At 45.2% G+C, this 18,664-nt stretch overlaps 1 protein-coding gene across 1 annotated transcript in view; it reads right to left on the bottom strand.

Moving 5' to 3' along the window:
• Positions 1-18,664, bottom strand: part of nsg2 (neuronal vesicle trafficking associated 2) — a 66,744-nt gene that overhangs the window by 25,790 nt on the left and 22,290 nt on the right. Inside the window, exon 3 of the mRNA XM_079566006.1 lies at positions 16,682-16,792. Coding sequence (XP_079422132.1) covers positions 16,682-16,792 — 111 coding nt within the window. The remainder of the gene's footprint in view (positions 1-16,681; positions 16,793-18,664) is intronic.

Here is an 18,664-nt window from a genome sequence, read left to right as displayed (position 1 = left end):
TGCAGCATACGGCTAACTCTCCATAGGAATAAAAAACACTGACAGGAAAAGGCTGTAATCATATGCACATGCACACTCCAACAACAAAAAAGGTTATTTGTTATTACAATAAAGTCGATCATATATATTGTATTAAATGTAGAAAGAAAAAACATTAATGCAACAGCAAAATCATTTCAACCAACCAATAATTTGCTGTGGTGTGACCAATAATATGTCTTCAGAGGTAAAACAAAATATTCATGTTTTCGGGGGGCTGTGGTTAGCGTTTATCCTTTTTCACTCGCCTGCATTTAGTGACACTATTTGCACAGCTTTAGCCATAAACATGCAGAAAAGGCCTGACAATGGGCTGTATAATGCAAGTCTGCATTGAGGAATTGAAATTACTGCTCTCAATTTCCCCAGACTAGCACATGCACAGCAATAGCATTGGTGTAAGCTGGTCATTTGTATTAGTGCTGGATAGACAACAATATAGCGACACAGAAGGCTAAAGGACTTAAAACACGGGGGCGACGCTGAGCTCATATAAGATTGCACATTGTCCAAAGTCACCCCCTGCTACCAATTACTCAGCCCCTCTGGGTCTGTGCTTGTGCAACAGCAGTCCAGAAAATAATGATATTATTACCCACGAAGTCCGAACCAGCAACAACCAAACCGACGTCTGAATAAAACACAAAATTGGAGGCAAGAAAAGCCCACAGGATATCACCGGATTTGTGCACATTTAAAATTACAGCCCCAGAGGCACTTTTTGTGTAGTTTTCATGGGTTGAGGGAAAAGGTTTTAATATGGCGTGTGATAGCGAGCGCAGCTTCATGCGGAATACAGGTGTGAAATCAAAGTAAGAAGTGATTACTGTCAAAGTGAGTGGGAGAAAAATCTCTGAAGGTATTAATAGGAGCATGGTTATATTACTAACATAGGTAGCACTTACAGCAGATGATGCAGAATGATATTTGAAATATGCTTATGGTCTGGCAAAGACCATATTAATATTGTGGGAAACTGACACAAAAGCATCTTAAAATCAGATGTCTAATGTAATAATAAACATAACAGCAAGACTAAAAGCAAAACTGGAAAAGTTTCTTTTTTCCTTTTTGTCAACAGTGCTGAGGTGGTACTCAGGGTCATCTGCATTATTTTAAAAGAGATAATTCCATGTATGTTTTAGCATTTAATTTAGGTTTAGTGTTTTATAGGTTTAGCGGGGGTAAACACTAAATTCAGACCAAATGTTTAGACCCTTTATAGATTTTATGATTTGATCTTGATCTAGGCCCCGGGGTTTAAGCCACTGAATCGACTGTAGCTGTTTTTAAGGATATATTTGTTTTCACTGATGGAGTGTAATGTGATGGAAGCTTACAGAGCTTATGCGCTTTTCACATGACAAAAGAGCTTTGATTTTATTTTACTGATAAGTTTGACTTTCATTGTACAGAACTTTATTGCTCTCAGAATAGAGAAATCCACTGTGAAGCAGGTGCTATACAAACAAAATTTGATTGATCCCAGATCTCCTGACCATATGTGAGAGTAGGAACCTTAAATCGAGAACCTTGCTCCGCTCCCTCTTCACAACAGTCCGATACAGTGACCGCATCACTCCCGCACAGATCCCTCTGTCGATCTCATGCTCCGTCCATCCCTCCCTGAGAACAAGGCCCAGAGATACTTAAACTCCTTTGGAGGTAAGGACTCTCCACCGACTTGAAGAGGGCAAGCCACCTTTTTCCACTGGAGAACCATGGCCGTGGATTTGGGTGCTGATTAACATGAAAGACCTTGTTCCTAAATCAAGGATATGCAGGTGTGTTTGTGGGACTGAGGAACGAGTGAGGACTAACAGTTTAAACTCGACAAACTGCACCTGTAATTTTAAATCAATCCATTTTTAAGAAAAGGATATCATTTTAGTTTGTCGATGCCAGAAACACAGTGTTAAAGCATACAATTGCAAATCTATGGCAAAATCCTATTGTTTATTTGTGCTCAACACATGCTTTAGTGTAGCAGGAGTTCAGCTGTTGCTCCCACATCATTAAAAACAGCATCCGCCTTCAAGTCCATGTGTTGCTGCTATTGCTCACCATTGAGCATAGGACATAATGTTCCAAATACATCGATTGTCTCTCCTTGTTTTTCTGTCTGTGCAGGTAAAGGCGAGCCCTGAATTAGTCATCTCTATAGAAAAACCCGTGCGCAAAGGCTGGGTGAGCGAGGCCAGGATAATTGCAGGTTTTTTCGTGTGGAGGCGGTGTAGCTTTTATCAAAAACATGATGGAGGTAATAACGGGATAATTGTGTCGATGGAGGCGGGACCTGGAGTGACCCACGGGAACCAGGGGACAACGGGATGAGGATGTGACATGTGATCGCTGATTGAAACAGCTGATTGAAAATGGCTAAAGGGAAATGCGTGGTGGTATATCCATCCATCCATCCATTTTCTTCCGCTTTATCCGGGGCCGGGTCGCGGGGGCAGCAGTCTCAGCAGAGATGCCCAAACTTCCCGATCCACACACACCTCCTCCAGCTGTTCTGGGGGGACCCCGAGGCGACACCAGGCCAGCTCGGAGACATAGTCCCACCACCGTGTCCTGGGTCTTCCACGAGGCCTTGTCCCACTAGGACATGCCTGGAACACCTCCCGCGGGAGGCGACCAGGAGGCATCCGGAACAGATGCCCGAGCCACCTCAGCTGGCTCCTTTCGACGTGAAGGAGCAGCGACTCTACTCTGAGCTCCTCCCGGGTAGCTGAGCTCCTCACCCGATCTCGGAGGGTGCGCCCAGCCACCCTGCGAAGGAAACTCATTTCGGCCGCTTGTATTCGCGATCTTGTCCTTTCGGTCATTACCCAAATCTCATGACCATAGGTGAGGGTGGGAACGTAGATCGATCGGTAAATCGAGAGCTTTGCCCTCCGACTCAGCTCCCTCTTCACCACGACAGACCGATACAGCGACCGCATCACTGCTGACGCCGCACCGATCCGTCTGTCAATCTCACGCTCCATCCGTCCCTCACTCGTGAACAAGATCCCGAGATACTTGAACTCCTCCACTTGAGGCAAGGACTCCCCACCGACCTGAAGAGGGGAAGCCACCTTTTTCCGGTGGAGAACCATGGCCTCGGATTTGGAGGTGCTGATTCTCATCCCGGCCGCTACACACTCGGCTGCAAACCGCCCCAGTGCGTGCTGAAGGTCCTGGTTCGTTGAAGCCATCAGAACAACATCGTCCGCAAACAGCAGAGATGAGACTCTGAGGCTCCCAAACCGGACACCCTCCGGCCCCTGGCTGCGCCTAGAAATTCTGTCCATAAAAGTAATGAACAGAACCGGTGACAAAGGGCAGCCCTGGCGGAGACCAACACGCACCGGGAACAGGTCTGACTTACTGCCGGCTATGCGAACCAAGCTCCTGCTGCGGTCATACAGGGAACGGACAGCCCTTAACAGAGGGCCCCGGACCCCATACTCCCGGAGCACCCCCCACAGGGCACCACGAGGGACACGGTCGAACGCCTTCTCCAGGTCCACAAAACACATGTGGACTGGTTGGGCGAACTCCCATGAACCCTCAAGCACCCGACGGAGGGTATAGAGTTGGTCCAGTGTGCCACGACCAGGACGAAAACCGCATTGTTCCTCCTGGATCCGAGGTTCAACTATCGGCCGGATCCTCCTCTCCAGCACCCTGGAGTAGACCTTACCGGGGAGGCTAAGGAGGGTGATTCCTCTGTAATTGGAACACACCCTCCGATCCCCCTTCTTAAAGAGAGGGACCACCACCCCGGTCTGCCAATCCAGGGGCACTGTCCCCGACCGCCACGCGATGTTGCAGAGACGTGTCAGCCAAGACAGTCCTACAACATCCAGAGACTTAAGGTACTCAGGGCGAATCTCATCCACCCCCGGAGCCTTGCCACCGAGGAGCTTTCTCACCACCTCGGTGACTTCAGCCCCGGTGATGGGCGAGCCCACCTCCGAGCCCCCAGCCTCTGCTTCCTCATTGGAAGACGTGACGACGGGATTGAGGAGGTCCTCGAAGTACTCCTTCCACCGCCCGACGACATCCCCAGTCGAGGTCAGCAGCCCCCCACCCGCACTGTAAACAGTGTTGGTGAAGCACTGCTTCCCCCTCCTGAGGCGCCGGATGGTTTGCCAGAATCTCTTCGAGGCCGACCGATAGTCTTCCTCCATGGCCTCCCCGAACTCCTCCCAGACACGAGTTTTTGCCTCTGCGACCGCCCAAGCTGCAGCACGCTTGGCCTGCCGGTACCTCTCAGCTGCCTCAGGAGTCCCACAAGCCAACAAGGCCAGGTAGGACTCCTTCTTCAGCTTGACGGCATCCCTTACTTCCGGGCGCCACCACCGGGTTCGGGGATTGCCGCCGCGACAGGCACCAGAGACCTTACGGCCACAACTACGAGCAGCCGCATCGACAATGGAGGAGGAGAACAGAGTCCACTCTGACTCCATGTCCCCCGCCTCCCCCGGAATCTGGGTGAAGCTCTTCCGGAGGTGGGAGTTGAAGACCCCACTGACAGAGGGATCCGCCAGACGTTCCCAGCAGACCCTCACAACACGCTTGGGCCTGCCAGGTCTGACCGGCTTCCTCCCCTGCCAGCGGATCCAGCTCACCACCAGGTGGTGATCGGTTGACAGCTCAGCCCCTCTCTTCACCCGAGTGTCCGAGACACGCGGCCGGAGATCAGATGACACAACTACTAAGTCGATCATCGACCTCCTGCCTAGGGTGTCCTGGTGCCACGTGCACTTATGGACACCCTTGTGCTCGAACATGGTGTTCGTTATGGACAAACCATGACTAGCACAGAAGTCCAATAACAGAACACCACTCGGGTTCAGATCGGGGAGGCCGTTCCTCCCAATCACTCCCTCCCAGGTCTCACTGTCGTTACCCACGTGGGCGTTGAAGTCCCCCAGCAGAACAGTGGAGTCCCCAGTCGGAGCACTATCTAGTACCCCTCCCAGGGACTCCAAGAAGGCCGGGTACTCTGCACCGATGTTGGGCCCGTAGGCCGAGACAACGGTGAGAGACCTGTCCCCGACCCGAAGGCGTAGGGACGCGACCCTCTCGTCCACCGGGGTGAACTCCAACACGTGACGGCTGAGCTGGGGGGATATGAGCAAACCCACCCCAGCCCGCCGCCTCTCCCCGCGGGCAACTCCAGAAAAATGGAGAGTCCAGCCTCTCTCCAGGAGTTGGGATCCGGAACCCAAGCTGTGTGTGGAGGTGAGCCCGACTATATCTAGCCGGTATCTCTCAACCTCCCGCACAAGCTCAGGCTCCTTCCCCCCCAGCGAGGTGACGTTCCATGTCCCGAACGCCAGAAGCTGCGCATGTGGACCAGGTCGTCGAGGCACCCGGCCTCGACTGCCACCCAGTCCTCTCTGCACCCGACCCCTACGGATCCCTCTGCGGGTGGTGAGTCCACAGGAGGGCGGGCCCACGCCGTCTCTTCGGGCTGTACCCGGCCGGGCCCCGTGGGCAAAGGCCCGGCCACCAGGCGCTCGAGTTCGAGCCCCAACCCCAGGCCTGGCTCCAGGGTGGGGCCCCGGCTGCGCCATGCCGGGCGGCGTCACGGTCCTTGTTCTTTCATTGTCCATAGGAGTCTTGTGGTGGTATAGTCATGTAATAACCGGCAGTGTTTCCCATACAGTATTTAGAGGCTCAGGTGGCAGAGTGGCTATTGAAAAGGGAGCTGATACTTTGGGATACATTATTTCAGAAAACTGGCTCATTAGCTCATTATTTATACGGTTTCACAATATATCGTTGGGTTATTGTCAGTACAATATGAGGTGATTTGATACTTTCCACCTGAATTCCTCCTGTATTAGCAGCACTAACAACTGAGATACAAGGTTGGGTAAAAATCATCCATGCTTATCCCCTTTATTTAAATGCAGTGAAATTTTTTGCCACAAATTGCACCCTGTTTTCAAAATAGAAATGAGCCTGCGATTGCACTGGTTTCTTGTGTTTGTTCATCAGTGGAAAATGGCAGAAAATACAGAGAAAAACATGTTTTGCATGAGCAAGCACGAGCTGCATTTTTATTTTGATCTTTTTACTTTCACTCTGGGGACAGTTTTGCTACCTGGTGACTACAAGTGCAATTAAAACTAGTACAACGATAAGCCTTTCTGGACAGTTTTACATATGCAAAATCCTGTTCTTTTATGTTTTTCAGGGAAGATTATACTACCTTGTAATCACTGTTTTATTGCGATTTTTCCCACTCTGCTTCTTTTTTTCGAATCTATTGCAATCAATTAAACACCTCTAAATTGTTAACGCGGGACAGAATTCGAGTCCCTGCTTCACTTCTATTTTGGGGGTATGAAATGTGCTGCCCTGAGCTTTATCCCTCATGTTTTGTGGATGAGAGAGGAGCCACACACAGAAGAGGACGAGACAAATGAACCCTCTGCTTCATCAGCCCCTCCACCTGAATCTCCCGAGTCCTGCTGCGCCGAGATAATCCACTGCAGCCTCCTCTCTCTCTCTCTCTCCCTCCTCAGACTAAGAGGATTTCTCAGAGGAAAGTGTCCAGGGCAGAGTGGAGTGATGTTGGAGCTGATGCAGGCGGGGGAGGCTGCAGAAGTGATCATCAGTTACGGGCAGAAAGTTTTGGGGCAGGTGAGAAAGAAAAGTCAAGTTAAGAGCGCTTTAACATGATAAAAGGAGAGGCAGTAAAAGCGCTTGTCTCACAGATCAGTGTATGTCTGTACAGCATGAGTGAATTTGTGAAACTCAATTAGCAATGAATAAGTCACTGATCCTTTTTGAGGTCCTATATGATATTTGCAATTTAAAACCCGCCAAGTCAATGTATCTTCGATTCCCACCTGGACGGGGCCTTTCCGTGTGGAGTTTGCATGTTCTCCCCGTGTCTGCATAGGTTAGTGGTAGGTTATAAAAAACATGTGCAATAGGTGAATCCTCCAGCCAGGTGTTTCTGACCACCAGCCTGGCCCCACATCATGGAGATGGGTCCCCGAGCGCCGGCCCATGCTGGCAGCTCACTGCTCCTACAGGTCGCCCCATGCGACACTGAGGATGGGTCAAATGCAGAGAACTAATTTCTCTACAGAGATTTCTCTACAGAGATTAATGCAGTATATAGCTTAACTTATCGTCCGATACAACAGTCGCCTAAGAAAAATTAAATAAGATCAATAAAGTCAGATTTTGTCATTTTGTCATGTTACAGATCAATTATCAGTTATATCTATTGATAAACTAATGGATATATATTTAACAAGGCTCATTAGATGTTTCTACACTTTATATCCTGGGGTATATGTAATAGGCTTTAGGTTACATTAATATAAACAACTCACATAAAGTGATCCGATCATTGCAACTATAAATATACAAACACTTGGCCACTACAGCAGTGGTTATTATATTTTATCAGGCTACTTAAGGTATTAGTATCATAGTTTCTGCCCCAGCCTTGATTAGTTGACGCTAACATTAGCATGCTTCTGCTAGCTTTAGCATACTGTTGCTAGCTGCGGCATTTTGCACGGCGATCCAAAATACATTTGCAGAGGCTAAAACTAACTCAGCGATTGAATTCTTCAAAATGACCTACAGCATGCCCATATTCGCTTATATTTAGTTGGTGAAAGTTGTGTTTTTAAAGCGGTGAGACGTGAGAGCCAAAAGTGGTGTGGGTTCAGAATCGGATATTTGTATCCAATGCCGTTATCGTATTTTATCCAGTATCGGTGCATCCCTACCAAATATATTGGCTCAATCCCTTTGAGAGAGGTAGTAGCTGATATGGCCGATCAGATTCCAGAGGTGGCCTGTGGTGGTGGCCACCCGCTGGAAACACCAATGCACTCGACATTCATCCCTGGTCAGTCACATGTTATTACTCAACAATAATAATTAAGACACAAAATGACACAGAGGCAGGGAAACGCATGGCCTGACCCTTCATTGATGAATGCTGTCCGTGTAATCATTTGTCCAGCTAATGGGGAGGACGCCCTTCTCGATTCACTGATGGGTACAAAATGACTTCAGGGAGGGTGCCACGGCTCAGGGCAGTGACTAATCTGAAACACAGCCGAGGGAGGGGGCAGGAGGTGAGAGGAGGGAGACCCGGGGGAACGTGTCAGGTGATCACACAAGAGACTGGTCAAGAGGTACTCGTTTGAGGGAGGTACCGGAGGAAAAGGTTTTGTTTTGGATCGAAAGCAAGCAGCCAAAGCCATACTTCAAAACATAATGCAATTTCCTCATTATGGGTATTTTCATAAGAGAAAAAATAATACAATGTATAGCTTTGTTGCAGAAATAATTGGTGTTAAACACAATCTTCCTCACTGCTGCGTGTATATGCACAGGGCTATTTGTTAAGAATCCTCTATACAGTTAGAGTGCTCTGAATCTGTACAAAGAGCATTACTCTCAAAGGTACCAGTCGAATATCGATCAGGCATCTTGTTAACCATACCCAACGAACCATAGACCTTTCCGCGAGGGATGCCATTAAGAAGCTGCAACCGCAAATTGGTGACTTGAGGTGTATTTTTTTCACCATTCACAGTTAAAAAGGTGCGACCTAAAAGAAGCTGATGCTGTACATGCTAGAGGGACATATGTGTGGCCTGGGAACACATCGGGATCGCACCCGAAGAGCTGGTAGCAGCAGTGTGCATGGATCGGGGAGTCAGGGCATCTCTCACACATATTTCAGCCCCCGATGAAACGGGAGGAGATGGATGGATGGATGAATGGAGGGAGATTTCATAAGCCCTTTAGAAATCACCATATTCAGTTGACAGTCATTGCATATCTAAAGTCTTCCGTCAACCAGCAGGCTTAATTTATTTGGCAAGGCTTTAAAAGTACAAGATGCCACGAGGGAAGTTCAAATACTCACAAATAATGCTGTCTGGATGGGAAAAAATAAGACGAAGCCGTTCATTATGCAGAGGGAAGAAAAGCGTTGGCAAAGAGACGGAGAGAGAGGGAGAGGGCGGCAGATTATAGACATTTTACACCGAGCTCCAGCAACACAATCGGAGCGGCTTTGAAGAGGGGAGAGATGTGCAAAGCTTTTCAAATGTTTGCTTTGCACTGCTGAGCTGCAGTGCGTGCGTGCACGTGTTTACCAAGTCATGTCAGCGCTGTTCAGACAGTCACTTTCTGGGACCTGTCTTCCTTATCAATAACCTTCGAAGGGGTTTGGAATAAATTGAGTCCAATCATTTAGGATTAGGGCGGCAGTTCCTTTAATGTAATAGATTTTTTTTTCTTGGGAAAGCTTGAGGCTAGGTTTGGTAACCTGGCAAAATCCACACTGATATTACAGTACAAATAACATTAGCAGTAATATCACACTGGAAGGGCTCCTGTTTAAATTGTTCGTGAGGAGGACGGACAATAGAACCAGAGAAATCACAAAAATGTCTTTATCTGAGCCTGTTCCATGCAATTGTGCACATTTGTTGGACCAGTGAGCGTTCTATCCCCATAGAAATTAATAGGGAAGCCCGGCGCAATACTAACACATGGGGAGGTATGATTTGTCCTTTTCATGGCATTTATCCTGACAAAAAGCAGAAACTGAATTTGAGTTAGCCTTTAGCTCAGATGACACAAGGTTTGCACAGTCATTAGGGAATTTCTAACTGGGCTTTGACCTCACTAAATGTGGCTGAAAACATCTGGATCGTTCATATTTTGCGATGTTTGGTGGCTAATGGTAATGGCTATAGGGAAAATATATTGAACAGGCTAACGGACACTGAAAAGTCGGACTAGCCGACTTGCTGACTGTCTGCACACGTTAGAATCAAACGCCGCTTCTCCTTTTTATTTCTAGTGAAGCCTAGGTGTTAATTCAACCTGGGAGACTAATTTCAGCATCACCTACCTCCAGCCAATGATCACTTCCAAGAGGGCCACACCTCCACCTGAGCCCATCAGCGTAAGAGCTGCACCTCCGTAGCAGCAAGTCATCGCCCTCGGTCCCACTTTGAAGCCCCAGCAATCATGGCTTGTTCGCTTCCCAGCTGCGCTGCGACCCACCTCCACCCCACCTCCGCCTCTTCCGTCCACGGCTTCTACCTGCTGCATCTTCACGGGTCTTCCATACCACCACCAGTGTCCAGGCTCCGGGGGAAGACATCCCTATATCCAAGCTGTTCATCCATACTGACTTTCATATATCAATGTCTACCGCCGGGGTCTGATCGCCAAAACTAATATACATGTCAATAAATCTTCCTAATGGCTGCTTTTGTCTGTTTAAGTCTATCCAGGTTGAATTCATCCAAATCTTATAAACATAACAGCAAAGCACCAAAGTAAAATGTCAAAAAAATTCTTACAGCATACATCCCTAGCGGAGTTGTTAATCAGCATCAATAATACTAGCATGACGTAACTGGTCTGAACCACCAGTCTATTTCAGCCCAAACCTCACAGCCCAAGTATTCAGAGATGGATTTTCATGAGTAATTTACATATCACGATAATTCAGCTCCAGCACAAGCTTATACTGTAGTTTTGGGGCCCTGGTAAATCACACGCTTGTTAAACGTTTGCATAAAGCACGAATAATTCACTTGAGCTCCAAATTGTACTAAAACGAAATAGGGCAAAATGAGAAGTGATGCTGCTGCTGACTAGAGTGCAAACAATGTTGACACTTTTAGGGCTATGTCAGTGTTAGAAGAGATACATGCACGTCTCCTCCAGTGCCCCAGAATATTTGTACGGAAGAATCTAATGCAAGACAACACTGCCAAAGCAATGGGAAGACAAACAAATGTAATCTTTTGTAAGCCTGCTGTTGTCATTATGGCCGCACAAATACATCTCAAAAAGAATGTTATGAAGCAATAACATTAACTCACAATAACGTTGGCAGCAAATTGGAGCTTTAAATGAAATGTGTTCTGGTTTAAAGGCCTGTCTTTGTCATAATGAGCCAATTTCCATCCTCTAATTTAGTTTCTGTTGAATGAGTTCGACAAGTCTTTTTCCTTTTGTAATTCGATTGAACTTCCTGTGTCAAAATTAGAATTGCAACAGTTTTTGAATGACATCTGATTGTTTTTCTAGTGTTGTGCAGCCCTATATCGAGTGACATTCATTTACTATTAAAGCTTTTAGTGAAAAATGAACTTTTTGCATAATAACAACGCTCCTCTTTGACAGCTGCGAAAGATCGGCGCGGATGTGGGAGGTCGTGGGGTTGAAGTCGGCAATGATGACCTTTGGCAAACGGCCCGTTGTAAATATGAATGCCCGTCTATGTCTGGACTAATGCATTTTAATCATTCACTGCATTTCGAAGAAGCGTCTGCACAACTCAAAACATCAGGAGTTCAAACAAATGTCAGTGTCGACGGTGAGCGAATACTAATCAGCAGAGTCGTGCTCTACTGTAAACAGCGACACATGAGAGGGGGGAACGTGTGGAGGGGGATGATTGAAAGAAACAACTAAGAAAAACGAGGAAAAAAACTATGAAGAAATTAATAAAAAAATAAAATAAAAAAAACATACAGAATTTCAAGTAATGCAATATTTCATTTCTTACTGAATGAAAATAGAAAGTTGTGCTTCTAAAATGTCTAAACTGATTTTCAATCTGGTGTTTAGTGAAATATTTTGAAATGTTTAGTTCTCAGTGCTGCACTTTCAGACGTCTGGATCATTTTAGCCCAGCATTATTCAGATTAGAGATGCACCGATACAGCTTTTTTGCTACCGATACCAACACTGGGGTTTGAGTATCTGCCGATATCCGATATTTACCTAGTGACTTTATTGAAAATGACTTTCTCTGAAAAATTGTATTGACTCTTTTCTCTATATTAAGATTAGAGGTGGGCATAGATTTTTTTTTTTAATCTAGATTAATCTGGATTCATTTTGAAATTAATCTAGATTAATCTAGATTAAAATGGCTCGCTTGAATTCTGCCGAAGCCATTCAGAATATGTGTGCTCCCCAAATAATGACTAAAAGTAAGTCTTTGAGAATGAGTTTCTCAAGTCAGGCGGTGTGTTAGACCAGGGGCTCATCTCCTGTTTCCAAAATGCATCACAAACTGCTAGAGAACGTTCTACTATGATAATTGGTGATGAAAATAATTCATGTTCAAGAAGATGCACTTGTGTTTACTCACTGTTTATTCAGTTAAACATTAATTTTGAACTGTAGGCCGACGTTAGAGGTCCTAATGAACTGTTTACAGTCAGTAGCTTTGTGCCAATCAATTTTCTGGTGACAAACTAAATCTCCTCTTCTGTAACTATGACCTGCTACAGAAAAAAGATCAGGTGTAACAGGCCAGAGTATACCCCCATCTGGACTATAAAATGGCCTAGGTATAAAATGGCCTAGGCCATTTTATACCCGGGGTATGAAATGGCCTATGCCCATTTAACCCCCGGTGTAGTCCAGATGGGGGTATACTCTGGCCTGTTACACCGGCTCGCACTGACACGTGTGCGCGTTCACGCCACTGTGTGCGCGTTTGCGGAACATAGACTCCACTCGAATCGGGTATTTGTGCGAGGCTCTGTTCAGTATGAAGGCGTTACGTTTCGCTTTTTACAGCGGGTCAGCGGCAGCAGCTCGGGGGGTGTCGTTCCCGTGCACACCTGTCTCACCGCGCACGTAACAGCGAGGCTGCGCGTGAGATGCATTCATGGACCGTAAGAAGTGCGGGAAAGGCGAGTTTTTCACAAATGCGCGGAAAAAACGGACAATTAATTTGCAGACTGATACACTTTGCTTGCGCCAGAGGCCTCAAGCCGGAATACTTTAAGCCCTGCATAAAATATCACGGTGAAAGTCATCATAGCTTGCAGTATAGACCCAGCTCCCAACCCAGCTTTGAAAATAGATTAACGGCGATATTTTTTTTATCGCGCGATAAGAGTCTCGCGTTAACGCAGCACGTTAACGCCGTTAACGGCCCACCACTAATTAAGATCAAGTCATATTTTATTGTCATGATATTACAGATCAATTAACAGTAATATATATTGATAACCTCTTGGATAAAATTTGACAAGGATCACTGGACTTTTCTACACTAAATATCTTGGGCATATGACAGGCTTTAGGTTACATTAATATAAACAACTCACTGACACAGCCTTGATTAGTTTTTGTTTGCATTAGCGTTAGCTCCCACTAGCTTTAGCATGCTGATGCTAACCACGGACTTTTGCACGGCAATCAAAATACATTTGCGGAACTTAAAACTACTCGAATTCTCCTTGTTCTCCCCTTTAAAATGATATAAAGCATGCCAATATTCACTTTGATTTAGGCTGTAACTTGGCTGTAAATAGTGTTTAAAGTGGCGCTAGCCCGCAGTTAGCTTTGCCCGTTAGCATGCTAGCTTCTTCTTTGTGATTCAATTAGTGTGTATTGGTTGCTCCGGTCCGGTGGCAGTCAAGTTGCAATTGTGATTTTCTGACCAGAGGCACCAGGGGGAGATGAAAGACCCCCCAGTCGTCCCATTAACAATTGTATTACCCCCAGAGGAACTACGAAAAGGATTAATTAAGGTTAACAAGTTACTTAATACTGCTTTATCAATCAATTAATCAATCAATCAATCAATCAATCAATCAATCAATCAATCAAACTTTATTTGTATAGCACTTTTCATACATTCACCATGCAGCGCAAAGTGCTTCACAACAAAACAATTTGAAACAAAACAACAACCCCCCCCCAATTGGCCAACAAATATATTAAAATTAAGTTTCAAAGCTTTTACAGGCAGTCCTGAAGATGTGGATTATTAAAAGTGAATAACTAAAAAACATTGTTAGAATGTTTTTAAGGCGTTGAGAGCCAAAACTGGTATCGGTTCAGTATCGGATATTTGTAGCCGATACCCAATCATATTTTTTCCAGTATCAGCTCCGGCATCCCTAGTTCAGATGGAAGCTGGATTAGTTGTTTACACACTATGACTGGGATAACATGCTTATATATAGAAGGTGTGTCCCTAAATGTATCGTTTGTGTCCACACCGCAATGCTTAATCTCTCAAGATGTCCGATCGGTAAATTATGAAAGTGTCTGCAGGGTATCGGTGTCCTCGTATCTCCAATAGTATAGTAGCATTTTCACAGTGTCGCTCGGCTGCTGACATTTCCACTTCTCACGTCCTCACCGACACCCAGGGAGCTGTGGTTCACACTTAACCTGTGACAAGTGTTAAATTAAACAAGCCCAGAGCTTTGTGGGGGTGGGGGGGGTTCTGACTCTATATGCTTATTTATTCATATGGGTGAGGAGAAATACTGTATATTCAAAAACAAAAATAAAGCTATATCTCTAATATGACTCATCAAGTTTATGTGAAAAGTGGAAAGCATAGAGAGCTACTAGTAGATAACTGTCGTAAGGGGTCAAATATTCTTAAGTATCAATATGGTGGACCATCAAAACGTTAAGTGGTCACAGTTTAGTCAAACTGAAGCTTGCGCCTATCTCTGGTCAAGCCGATATTCAGCTGGACAGTGTCAGTGATAATACATTTGTTTTTTTGTCTTCTTAGAATTGTCAACCGCCTACACTTGAAATTGAATCACGAGGTCCCAACAGCTCCCACCGCTAAACTCTGCACTTCTCCACAAACATCCCTCGTATCGGCTGAATCGAATCTAGCTGTGCCTTTGATAGACCCTTCAAAACCCGGGCCGTTCTTTTCCAAACACACACCTCTGCTGCTGCCGCTCAAGTCCCCGTCTCATTCCCATCCTCTCGCTCCTCGTTTCCATGGACGCAGTTTCCTCGTCCGCTGCCATGACGACGCGGTTCTCTGCGGTCGTCCCTGACAACGACGCGGACAGCTCCTCGGAGGACGGAGGACGGACGCTCGGGGCTGGACAGTAACTCTATGGCTCATTTGCTCTGCCACAATTCAAGTCACTGTGTATAAACCGTGTGGAGGCAACGGGAAGGCAGTGCAGTTTCAAGTGACAGTCGAAGAAAGTCCTTCATCGTTACTGTCATTGTGCTGCTCTTTATATCTATATAAAATAAAACATGTCAACCTAATAGATTTTATTTAGTAGCATTAGCTTCAAGTTCTAGACCAATCACCCATTTCCAGTAGAACGAATTCAATCTAAAGTTGCCTTCATCTTGTACACGCATCCATCTATTTTGCATTGTACATGTGCAAATTTGTCGTGGGCGCCGATCCATTTAAAACTCCGATATACACGAGCACAAAATGCAGCAACAGTGTGAGTAATCTACTTGAAAGAAAACTAACCGACTGATTGTGTGGTTCGTAATTCACTGTCTAACGCAATAGAGATCAATTCCTCCGAGGAAATTCAATCATGAAATAAAACGCTGGCTCATTTTTCAAGTTCAAGCCTCCATAGAAAATGTTACAGCGTACCGGCCGAGTAGACGCTGGCGAAAGCTTTCTCTAGAAAACAGGTAAACTGGAGCATGACTAAGTCTTATTATCCATCCGACCCATTCGAGACGCCATGTTGTGTAATGGCTAGGCAGGTATCCATGGTAACCAAATTAACAAGCGAAGGCCGCCCATTTTCATTAGACTAACTATAAGACACCACAATGACGCCTGTTGCACACAGTATTGAACTCAGCAACATGGGCTGCAATAATTACTCAAAGTAATGCTGAATCAGGACCGAAGCAGGACTAAAATTTCAGGGATTTTGATATAATGGGGCTTGCAATACGGATATTGTGTCGCTCAGCAATAATAATACAGCAATAATAATAATTTGGCAATGTATTTTTGTGCAACCCTGATATCAGTGCTACTTTGGAGTGATATGACAAAAAATAATCGCTAGTGTATTCCATAGTCTCATGCACAGACAAGGTAGACTTTGTAAACAAACTTCAGCTTAAACGATTACTGAATGCTTTCCACTCCAGGACACAAAAACATATTACATTTCACTCCTCCAAGTTCCGAACCGGGTGCTGTTTGCCACAGGAGGCAGCAGACCTGTCGACTATAACGCTCCATGACGATCATTTAGATTGACCAAAACTGAGACTGACGTTACATTAATTGCGCAGCTCTAAACGGTGGTTCAATTATGTTCCCCTTTCCTCATTGAACGGTGCAAAATTCTATATCTTGAATCACTGTCCCTCTCACAATGACATCCAAAAGGCATAACGATGATAAGATAAGATGATAAGAATAATGAAGCTGATGTTTCTCCTCCAATGGTAGATTACAATTCCTATGTCTTGCCATTGTAAGCCAATCATATCTCAAGAAATGCAGCAGCAATACCACTACCATCATTGCAAGGGATACAAAATGTATAGATATCTCTTGTTACCAGTTTCAATACCTGCGACAGAAATCAATATAGCTGCTGAATAATATTTATACTTCCCTAGTGGTTTGTCCATAATAACACAGCAGCTACATGGCATTAGCTTCACCAACATCATCCAGGTGGACCATGCAGACACTGAATAAATCATGATTTTTGGATGTCAAAGAATCTTTTGGTAGAAAAACATCCTAAGGGTTAAAAAGGTTAAGCCTCTCTTAGTTGGAATGAGGAGTCAGTGAGTCAACAAATGGGGGGCAAAACTCTTAAAATATATTGTTTCTTACCTTGAGCCTCTCAGAAACCCCGTCGGTGATGCTGATGGTGAACTCCTCCACCTTTGGCACCTTCAGCCTCTTCTTCTCCGTCTGGAACTCTGTGCGGGTCTTCACCACAACCTGCACCACAAGAGTTCAATCACAATTAGAAAAAGAAAAATCTTCTTTTTTACACCTACCTAGTTCAACATTCAAATTACTAGTTGCCAGTAAAACTTATTCCTTCACATTCCTAACATCCTGATTCTTCAAGGGCACGTTTCACAACATTTTGGGAGCAAAATCATCTCCTCCATCATGCATTAACAACAACAACTTGTTTGCTCTCAGCGCATCAGCCTCGATTTCCAGTTTTCAGATCACTAAAAATAATTAACATGCTTTTTACAAGGACAACTAGTGCATCACCAATGATGTTATCAGGCACCAAAATCAATGGAGATCAGTTTATACATGCTCTATCTTTCCTTATATTGAAATCAAGAGAATAGAAACACCACTCGAAAATAGTCAAACCAACAACAAACCAAGTAACTGAAACAATCTGTGGAAAAACCAGGAAAAAACTTTACCCAAAGACAGGGAAGATACACCTAACATGATAGCCATAGCTTTTGACCGTAAAGCGTAAGATGCTCACTCTGTGCTTTGCTTGGGGAGTAAAAAAAAAAAAAATGCACTGGAATTTGGTATTTTTTGCAGAACTGCCCCAAAACTGTCAGTCCGGCTCCACTCAAGCAAACAGGTTTTGAACAGTGGTCAGGATCATGCACTGTGTGCCGTTTGCAATGCAGACAAACAGCTGTCCACATCTGTAGACCTTGGGAAATAATAGAAAAGAAAGCCGGCGGCACATAGGTTCCTCTCTCTACTTCGAAGTGGAATTTTACTGTATTTTGCTGTTAGCTTCATAAACTGCAGAGTGGATAGTGAAGAGAGTTAAAGGTGCATTACGCAACTTCTATACCTTCCACTGGCCCAGTTGCCTTTAATTCGCCTTTATTTTCCATCACAGTGACCATTATGATGCTCCAGGATCAATTGTTTTTCCAGTTTCTGGTAGGTTTTCACGGCAGACGGATCTTTTCACCAGAAAACCTACCAAACAGTTGATCCTGGAGCGTTCTGGAGGCCATCATGATGTAAAATAAAGGCGCCATGATAGCCACCCATGCACCCATGTGTCACAAAAAGGTAAATTACACAAACATCAAGTTTTGTTTTACGCATTAAAAGTTGCATAATGCATCTTTAATGGTTGATGTATGGCAGATGAATGAATTGCTTGAAGTAGTGGATTCTCTTCCACGCTGCGTTTCAAAACTGTTTCCCCTAGAATTGCTTTCGTTTGTATTTTTTTTTTCACTTTCCCCTAAATCTGATGCAAGCCCTTGAAAGACAAAGCTTTTTTCTGTTCTCTGCGGCATCCAGCGGCGAATAATTACTCTAACACAAGATCCATACTAATTACTATATGGGTCAACACTGACTGGAGACCGCGTTGCCAACGAGGTACAGCAAGAATCGCAAATTAAAACCCCATTCATCTTTCCCTTTGTGGCGCACAAGAGAAAATTAGGCTCAACACCTCACCGGCCGCTCAAAAGGGACAGAATGCGTATTATTATTGATGCGTGTGAGAGGAGAGGGCAGAGAAGGCCGGCGGATAGCACAAAGAAGCGAACAGTGCCTTTGCGTCCTTGTGAGCATAATTGCACGGCTTGTGTGGAACTATCAATCACAGCAGACAAAGAAAGCTCGTATCTTCATGCCTAACAAAGACATTCATTGTGGAGGCCCTTATCTTGGAGTTGAAGGCCGTAGAGGTGCACCGCATTTGATTAGGCCCCCTGGAGCAACAGTTTCGAGCTTGTAACTAATACTTTTGATTTCCTGTCCACTAACTCACTTCGCAGGCCTGTCCGTGTGTCTTCATCTGTGCAGTATTGAGCATGACGAGGGTGGAAGTGTGGACAGAGAGGCGATTCCGTC

Source organism: Gobius niger (genome assembly GCF_951799975.1).
Source record: "Gobius niger genome assembly, chromosome: 11".
NCBI classification, from domain to species: domain Eukaryota; kingdom Metazoa; phylum Chordata; class Actinopteri; order Gobiiformes; family Gobiidae; genus Gobius; species Gobius niger.
This window is presented reverse-complemented; position numbering and strand designations above follow the sequence as displayed.